Source organism: Aplysia californica, unplaced genomic scaffold (genome assembly GCF_000002075.1).
Source record: "Aplysia californica isolate F4 #8 unplaced genomic scaffold, AplCal3.0 scaffold00597, whole genome shotgun sequence".
NCBI classification, from domain to species: Eukaryota; Metazoa; Mollusca; class Gastropoda; order Aplysiida; family Aplysiidae; genus Aplysia; species Aplysia californica.
Window position 1 is genome coordinate 281,277 of NW_004797867.1, and position 9,840 is coordinate 291,116.

The 9,840-nt window shown below is 42.2% G+C and overlaps 1 protein-coding gene across 1 annotated transcript in view; it reads right to left on the reverse strand.

Moving 5' to 3' along the window:
• Nucleotides 1-7,060: 7,060 nt before the first annotated feature.
• Nucleotides 7,061-9,840, reverse strand: part of LOC101864480 (small conductance calcium-activated potassium channel protein 3) — a gene marked incomplete in the record, with an annotated part of 39,011 nt that continues 36,231 nt past the window's right edge. Inside the window, 2 exon segments of the mRNA XM_005107366.3 lie at nt 7,061-8,050; nt 8,839-9,012. Coding sequence (XP_005107423.2) covers nt 7,146-8,050; nt 8,839-9,012 — 1,079 coding nt within the window.

The following is a 9,840-nucleotide window of genomic DNA, read 5'->3' on the forward strand; positions in this document are numbered from 1 at the left end:
AGAGAGAGAGAGAGAGAGAGAGAGAGAGAGAGAGAGAGAGCTTATGAGTTGTGAATTTGGTGTTAGATTCCGTCATCATACAATTTCTAGGTTTATAAAAATATGTATGCCATTATACAAAACCTATGCAGTTTTTTTGGGGGGGTTTTTCTCGCTTTTATTCACTCAGAAACACGCAGTCATGGCACCATTTTATTTGTAAGCTCTCACATTACAAGGGAATTCCAGTTAATTTGCTCAAACGCTTTTCTCAATTTTTATATATTATATAATGGATATTTTCACCTTATTTGTCATATCATTCACCAAAGGAAACTATACTTGTTTTGTTCTTTTGAGTTTTAGAAAAACCCACGAACATTAACTCGTAGCTTGAGTATCAAACAATCTGATGACCATATTCCCCACCTCACAATTGTTACACTTTGACCAAATCTATCATGAAACGAAAACATATTGTGGACTTTGGAAAATAAGCTTTATTTCAAAATGCATGCCTTTGATTGCGTATAGTACCTTAAACAACTTGCTTTATTTTGCTTTTATCAACCTTTGCATGGGAAAAAAACAACATGAAACAAACAATCTTTCAGATGCATTTTTCAAATGTGTTATCTTAAGTTGAGCAGTCGAGTTGTTCCAGTCTGTCCTGTGGCCAGTAATAAATCATAGCATAAAAACCATTCATCTTTTGTGTAGAGTTTTTCATATATATATATATATTGTTGTCTTCATTTGTTTGGTTGTAATGTTTCTTTTAAAATCTATCGGAGGGCCTGGAGCCCGTCTCAAGGTGAATTGTCTCATCAACGTTTTGAAAAAAAGCAGGACAACACTGTCATGGTGGATATTATAGAAATAAGAAGTTGGACCTACCTCCAGCCTCCCGTGTCTATTGAAGGCTCGATGTAATCATGATAATAATAATAACCATTTATAATAGTCATTTTAATAGCGCATGCCTTTGTCGTACAGCGTTTTCTATGCGGTTTAGAGCTACATGATGTAGCCTGTATTACTATTACCCCAGTAGACCCAAAATCACTAGGAAAAATTTCGTCTTCCCGGTACGCTTGTAGCGCTGAAAGCTTATTAAGTGCTCAAACACTATCAAACTGACAGGACCTTTGACCGTCTATTGCTGAGTACCCGTTCCCACCAATGTAAAGTAAGGAAATTGTGTGTAAAGTTCCTGTCCCTAGGATACAATCAGTGGCGTCGCGTGGGTTGCAGACAAGGTGGTGCAAAATTAGAAAGTTAGCAAAAGGACAATAGGCTTAGTAGCTACTATTAAGATTTCTGGAGAAAGTCAATTAGAATCTGCAGGATATCCAGTAATCTAAATCTACCGATATTTACAACTGTTTCTGGATGAAACCGCATAAAAGCTGCAATAAAGTGAAACAAAACTAACAACTCTCTATGCTCACAATCTGAGAAGATGTTCTAATTACTTCGTGCAGCACCAGAACTTGCTATACAATAGAGGGAGACAACAGTTTCGATACCCATTCTTCATTGAGTTGCCATAGACTCTATTAGTAGAATAGTGATAGTAGATAGGCTCGCGGAAACTTGGATCAAATTTTTAGCTTGCACCAAATTGGTGCTGCGAAGAGCAGTTTCATGCACCTTTCTGTACTGCGAAGAGCAGTTTCATGCACCTTTCCTCTTGTGCGGGACAAACGATGCCTAGATTTCCCTACAGTGACAAAAATAACTTTGGTGCAAAGATTTTGCTTGCTCCCAGCAGACACTACCGCAAGCGGTGCGACGAGCATAAACCATCCTCGCCGTATGTCTCTTCACTGGCGCAGCCAGCGGGTGACGGATCGCAAGGATGTAGTAATGCAGATCTAGAGCACTGACTGGTTTAGAACCGGAGCCGTTCAGAACAATTAGAAGGAGTGGGGGGGGGGGGGGGGGGGGGGGTGAAGGCCAGGGTTAGGTGGAGCACATGCACCAATTGCACCAATGGCGCCCCGCCACTGGATACAATATTGGGCCCCTGACGGAGCTCGAACCCATGATCTCTCTAGTAGGCTACTAGTGTATTAGCCAACCTGGGCGTATCGTCTACAAGCGGGCGATTAGGTAATTTTGGTGGGCAGTGGGTACCGCCTGGGCAGTGACAGGTGTTATTTTAATGCCGACTGTTAATACTGTATAATATACATGTAGTTGAGCGATACAAAAATTGCAGCCGTTCAAATGTGGCAAAAGTGAGCGCTGGCTATAATAAAGCGGTTGACAATGTGTGCATTAGACCATCGCCGCTTAACGGATGTATCACGCTTGGCTGTGGTTCAGGCAATTATCATCAACGAGCTGGGATTGTCTGTGTTGTTTTCGGGGCCCACTGCTAGGTCTTATCGGAGGTCCCGGTCGTAACAACTGTTGTATTTTGAAAAGTTTGTTGAAATTCATGCCCCATATTGATGGGTAATAATGATGACAATTGTTATTATGTAATAATTTGATACTTATTATAATGTTACCGATAGAATAGTAAAAGACTGCTTGATGAATAACGACTCAGTGCTCTCTCAGTCTATCATAAATGTACCTATATATCTTGATTTCCGTGGGTCTCCCTTAGACTTAATACAGTTGGATTCTATCGTGTATAGAATAATCCTGTCGTATTCGAATGTATGATGTGGTACTGACGGCTGCAGAGAAAACCCTGCATGTCTTTTCAAATTATCTCTCTCTTTCTCTGTCTCTTCGCTTTCTCTCCAACCTCCTCTCCTTTCTTTCTCATCCTCTTCCCCTTATCACACCCACACACACACACACACACACACACACACACACACACACACACACACGGCGCGCGCGCTTACAGAGTTGGAAAGAGAGAGAGAGAGAGAGAGAGAGAGAGAGAGAGAGAGAGGCAGAGAAAGACAGAAATGAGGAGAGAAAAAAATAAATCAGTGAGCGAGAGACAAAGAAAGAAAGAGAGAGGGGGAGAGAGGGAGAGAGAGAGAGAGAGAGAGAGAGAGTGAGATCGACTGAACAACTGACCGACTGACGGACTTTGTGACAGATCATACTAGTACTATCACTGTCTTTGGAAGTTACCCATGACAGGAACAAAAGTATAAGTCTTTATCTGTTTTAAGAAACATTATTTAGTACGTCTGTAGAGGTAAAGTGCACTATACACTTCTATCTTTCCGAAAGTCGTAAGAGCTGCTGCGCTGTGTAATAACGGCACCTTTATTGTGATACGAGGTGCAAGAGCCACAACAAGACAGGATTTGTAAATATATGCGTGTACATGGATGCTTTAAAAACACATACATACACACGACAGAAAAAATGTTGTTGTTGCTGTTGTTGTTGTCTTTGTTGTTGTTGTTAGCGATCCAGTAGCATCTGAGCGTTATCTCTTCTGCATGATGCCAGTCTGTTCTAATTGCTGTCTTGAGGAGTAGAGGCAGTTAGATGTTTTGGGTTGCTGATGAAGAAAACTCCCCCCCCCCCCGATCGGCTATTTAACGCCAGAAGAACAGATTATGTTCCACTGTCTCTGAAGGGTAATCACATAGTGGGCAGGCAGCAGACTGCTTTATTCAAATTCGGTTGAGATGTTGATTGAGGGGCACATGTGTTCTTAGTTGGAAGATTATGGATTGGTCTCCCCTCCTCAATTCATTGATGGGATCTTTGACCAGGGGTTTATTCGGAGGAAAAAAAATTCCCCACCCAGCAAAAAATAAAAATAATACTAAGACATGCCCATAAGAAAATGTTGAAAGCTGCTATCCGAGTCATTCTTATGATCGGAAAAAAATTACCAAGGGAAGCAACACAACAGAAAAATAAAGCCACTGTTTGTTGCCTCCCTTGCGCCGAAATTTACGTCAAATGATCCAGTTTATAGTAACTCTTCATGTTATCTGTTGCGTGTACCTTACAGTAATAGGCATTTATTTTGTTGTGACTTTTCATCAATCGTTTAGTGTAGAATCGGGTTCCTTAATACTCTTGTCAGTGATGACATACCGAAAAATGTCCCAGGCTGGGTATAAAAATTTTCAACCTTTATTTGGCATTTTTCTTTTAGTCTCCTGACTATGGAAAGTGAAGCCAGTTCTTCTGATGGAAACATGGGAATTTTTGAGTACACCAGTTCTTTTCTTTTTTTGTTTTTGTTTGTTTGTTTGTTTGATAGGCAGTTGTCGTACAGTTGGTTGATAATTTGACCATCTCATGGAGGTTATGGGTTTGAATCCAAGAAGGATCAAAATTCTTCTCGTCTCTCATTATAATTATATTATGGAATTTAATTTGTCTGTCTCTTAACACTTAGCTACAGTCTTGACTCGAGACAAAGTGCTATGCCTTCGAAATGCAAGAAAAATGGCGTTTCGTAGGACTCAGATTTGTAATTTTTAAACTGAGTAGCCTTTTGCTTCTTCGTCAAATACCTCTACTTTTTTTTAGATTAAACGCATTAAGTCACAAATACAGAGTGTCTCTGTGGCGAACAGAAAAAAGACTAAAGGTAAGCTAACAAAAACGACATAAAAATTTCCTCTCCCTTGCAAAAATTACACATACAGTACTATGCGTCTGAGTGAATCGTATCTCCTAGAGCTAAGTTTCGAGGGGATAATTAAGAGCCCCCCCCCCAACCCCCCCCCCCCCCACTACTCTCTAGTAAAATAGAAGTTGCACTATTACGTGATGCTGAGGAATTTGGTTTGGTATGAATCCACAACAGAGCACTCTGGAGATTGGGTTATTTGGCGAGGTCTTCAACTCATATCATACCACGGAAGTACGTTTAAATTCAGAAGTCCTGCCTCTTAAATACACTTTCAGTATTAAAAAGGATCTCTATGTCAAAACCTCAAAACACCCTTCGAGAAAAAGAAAAACGAATCACAAGCAATAATACTAAGGAATGTTTATTGCTTGGAAATTACCTCTAGATATTTTAAACGTCACACATTTCACTGTACAATAAAACGGGCAAGAGAAATTACTTCTATTTCTGAAGCACAATGTACGTCAAAGAGAAACCGTTTTATTCTGATATTTATCTTTTACAAATTAATGTTAAAGACATTATTCTCATAAGACATAGTTAATTAAATAAATTAAGAATCCGTCTTTGTTTTCTTCTCAAAGAATCTTGAGGGTATCAATGTAATCGGCTGGATTCCGCCACTCCGCCTCTCTCTCCCCTCCATCATCCTCTTACTCTCTCTCTCTCTCTCTCTCTCTCTCTCTCTCTCTCTCTCTCTCTCTCTCTCTCTCTCTTTCACTCTCTCTCTTTCTTTCTCTCTCTCTCTCCTCTCTGTCTGTCTGCCTGTCTGTCTGTCTATGTGTATTCTCTCTCTCTCTCTCTCTCTCTCTCTCTCTCTCTCTCTCTCTCTCTCTCTTTTTTTTTTTTTTCTCTCTCACTCATTCCCTCTCTCTTTCTTTTCATCTCTCTTCCTTTTCATCTCTCTTCCTTATCTCCCCACCCACCCCTGCCCCCTTCTTTCTCTCTCTCTTTCTCTCTCTCTCTCTCTCTCTCTCTCTCTCTCTCTCTCTCTCTCTCTCCCTCTCTTTTTCTCTCTCCCTCTCTCTATTTCTCTCTTCCTGGCCAGTTTGCCATGAAAGAAGACTGCAGCTTCTGCATGATTCTAGCTTGGTTTTCGACAAATAAAACACACGGACTTGTTGAATCTTTTCATCATTCCCCCTGAGACAAGAGCTCTGTAATTCCAAGATTAAAAACAAAACAAACAAACAGCAAAAAATTATATGCCCATGAGGGAGTCTTGCGAAAACCAAAATTATGATAAACTCGAGCAATAGCGCTTTGGAATGCTGACACAGAATTTCAACATACCTACTTTTGAGTAAACCATAATAATAATACATAGCATTTGTATAGCGCATAACCCCGCTCTATGCGCTTTACACTATTAAACAAAAATTGCACCAAGCGAAAATGAGGAATGCATTACGTTATTTCTCTTCATCATATGATTCAATATTGCAGCTTTCAACATACGTTAAGGACCACTTGCAACACTCTTAGTGGTCTTCTTGGGTCGACATGCACGTGGGCGTTCTTGGACTGATCCACTGGTTTGACGCGCTGCCTCAAGCGGACAATGACAGAGTGTGACATTGCACGCCTTCTGGCAACTTCTCGAGCTCCAACTCCATCCTGCAGCCATGCCTAGTTCTGGCCCGATCAAGGTCTCTCAGCTTTCGTCTTGGGGGCACACTGATGCGATACTGGATTTTGCTCAAACGGCGGTTTATATTGACACCAACGTGAGCACAGTTCGAGACCTTACGTCCGTCTTTCACGCGCACCAGAAATTTTAACTGAGGAATGTCCGTGGTGTTGCACACAAGTCGATAATAAACAGCAAATTTGGCTAAAATTCCTTGAGGATTTCCGTTCTGCACGTGATGGTTTTGCCACTTTAGGGAGGTTTTGCAGTACGCTTTGGTAACCCATTGACACTTTTAAAAATCAGGACTGTCTCTCAAGGTGGTCCTTAACTTATGTTGAAGTCTTAAGTTGCATCCCATTTCAGTATGGCCGAAGCGTTTGGTCATTTACCAACTTTTCAGTGTAATGTAAAGAAGTTTTAGGATTAACGCCTCCAAACTTTGACAAAAACGAAAACATTTTGTTGCAATGTTTCTTTAGTAGGGTTTAATTCCCCTTTCATCGGTTTAGTTATTTATGAGGCAGACCGACGATTTTACAATTAATGTTTGTCACCTAAAGAGAGAGATTGAAGTTGATGGAAAACCACGGAAAACCCATTCACAAAGGTTTAGAATGCCACATTATGAATCGAATCTGGGTCACTCTCAACGCAATCTCGTATGAAGCTGACGTAAATAATTAAATATCTTTGCAATTCTCGGCAACCACCAATAACTGATTCTTCAGCTCGAAGTGAAAGAGTTTTGTTCTCGTGGTCAGATTATGTCAAGTAGCAGACAGTCAGGAAGCAATAGCAGGTTCAGAAAACAAACAGCACAGCTCTTTTCAGGGCTATTAAATTTGTGAAAACGAGACACAATGTGCTGAATCTCATCGGTTTATAATTCAAGCATCGGTGGTTGTCGTTTGGTCTGGAGTTTCTTAGAAAAGAGAAAACACTCAATGGCAAAATTCAGTTATCTCCAGGGTTTTGTCGATACAAGTTTTTCAACAGCCCAGTGCCGAGCCAACCAGACTCCGCCTCGTCTTTCCCGGGGTCACGACTTCCTCTGTCATCCTTCCCCGTCCCCTCATCCGTGCTGAAGATATCTTCGTCGTAGTCCCTCTCCCTTACCCGCTCTTGCAGGTCGGTCAGTTTGTCCAGGATTTGACCCTGAGACGTTGCAAGCATGGAGATAAGCGACTGTGTCTGTGAAACCTGTTGACTGAGCTCTGTCAAACCGACTGATGCTTCCTCCACACGAAGTCGAGCTACCCGCGTCGATCTCATGGCACGGATGGAGTTACTTAAACGCCAGGACATGTATGTCACGTTCATCCTGTTCATCTTGCTGTTGTGTCGGGCCAGAATCTTTTTCAAGGTGTACACCTTTATGGCAAACTTGATTACGTCAGCGGCTGCACCTTTCCGCTTGTGTTCCAGGTGGATGAGAGACAGGTAGTTGAACACGTACCTCTCCGATCTGGTCTGCTCCAACTTTTTAGCGACGACTGCGACAAGTAGGGCGGTGGACGCAAGCCCCATAAGGCCGGTGACGATAGCGATAAATCGCCCACAGTGAGTTTCTGGCGTGAGATCTCCGTAGCCGACAGTTAGGAAGGTGATGGCAGAGAGCCACATGGACTCCGTAAAGCTGTGCGCCTCGTCGATGCTCGTGTAGTACATCTCGCACGTGCGCATGGCCCACACGCTGATGGTGTACATAGAGAGCATTGTGAGGGTGATCACCGTGCCCGGGTGGTCGCTCATGGCGGCCTTGAAAACAAAAAACATGGATATCTTGACGTGGCTCACTGCTGAGATGGTCTGCGTGGACTCGTCAGTTAGGAGTGGGGAGTGCACCACCAGAAAACGACCTGAAACATTAAGTTTTTATGAGATGGAAAGGGATCGTGATGCCAGGAACGGGAAAGGAAAGGAATGAGGAGGGGAGGGAAGAGGTAGGTGAATGCTCAGACAATGTTGGAGTGACTAGTTTATAAGCAGACAACGGGCTATCAGAACAGTAGTAGAAATACGAAGTGTAGCTTCATTCTTTCAAAATCACTATCATAAATCCGTTACAAATTCATATGACTCGTAACAGTGAAAAAGCAGAGGACCCATGTCACACAAATATACTTAACCCACTAATCTTTTAAGTTCTCATCGAGACAAGAGATACAGGTAAGAGGAAAACCCATACATACATTCACAGAGAAGACAATATAAAGAGAAGGTCAGAGCAATCTACTTCCTTCATGAAAAGCACATGGCTTTGAATATCTAATACTTCATTCACCTCATAATAAGAAATATGTCCTGGTTGTGGGAAATATTAATAAAAGTACATTGACTTGCTTTCTCCTCTCTCTCTCTCTCTCTCTCTCTCTCTCTCTCTCTCTCTCTCTCTCTCTCTCTCTCTCTCTCACTCACCCTCTCTCTCTCACACACACAAACACACCCACACACCCACAAACACACAAACTCTCTCTCTCTCTTTTTCTCTCTCTCTTTCTCTCTTTATCTCTCTCTCTCTCTCTCTCTCTCTCTCTCTCTCTCTCTCTCTCTCTCTCTCTCTCTCTCTCTCTCTCTCTGGTCTACTTCGTGTCCAGGGCTGGGCAAATGATTGACCACAAATAACACAGTACCCACACCGACTGACCTACGAGATATAGCCTGAACATCATCAGCACCGAGAGGATGCCGTCCATGTGATATTTCCCCATGTGCCCGCCAATCGTGGACATGTAAGCCTTGATGTCTCCTGGGAACGGGTGGACAGCACACACCAGGAGCTCGCTGGCCAGACACGCCCAAGTGGCGAATGATGTCACAGCTACACAGTGGAAAAACCAAAATGGGTAGTTTAAAAAACAGAGCTTGAAGAAAATACAGGTACTACTTTATTCGCGAGTAGTCTTACACTGTAGCGCACAAACTCAGAGTAGGTCACAAACTACGTTTTTCATAGTTAGAGATGTCAAACACGCGAAGGCACTTTTGCTGATAGAAGATAAAGGCCTTCCTTTAAAGTCAGGGATTGATTTGTTTTTTAAGTTTTAGATCACATTCCAAAAATCACTTGACATCGATTGATTTTCTTATGTGACTGCTGTACTTTTAGGCTTCATTTAACGCCCACTTCAACACAGGTAGATTTTTCGTCAGGATCTGGGACCTCTGCCATGATCTTCAACTTCGACAGGACCGAGCTAAGTGGCCTGGGGGTATTGAAAACTCTTAAAATAACCCAATTTCAAGAATGTCCAGTCGGAAATTCATATGGGGGTACCTGGCATCGCAGTCAAGAAAAATACCAGCTGAGCTAATTGTGCCCCCCCCCCCCCAAAAAAAAAGCTTTAAAAGACAGTGTCATTGGTTCTCGTGGGTGAACTTGTTTTTCATTGAAATGAAAGCAGCCTTTTGTGACATATAAACAGTTTCAAACAACACCACACAACACTCGAGAACAAACTCAAAGGCCTAACCATCTCAAAGCCTTCTCCTAACATTGTTTGGTGGCCTATGTGAATCAAGCTTTGACTCGCTCACAGGAGCTACAATAGAAAGGAACAACCAGTTGGAAAAGTATAATAAATGTCTACCCTCCATATTCCTAGTTCACGCCCATTAAAAAAGGAGGACGCGTGACTGCAGTTGGGGG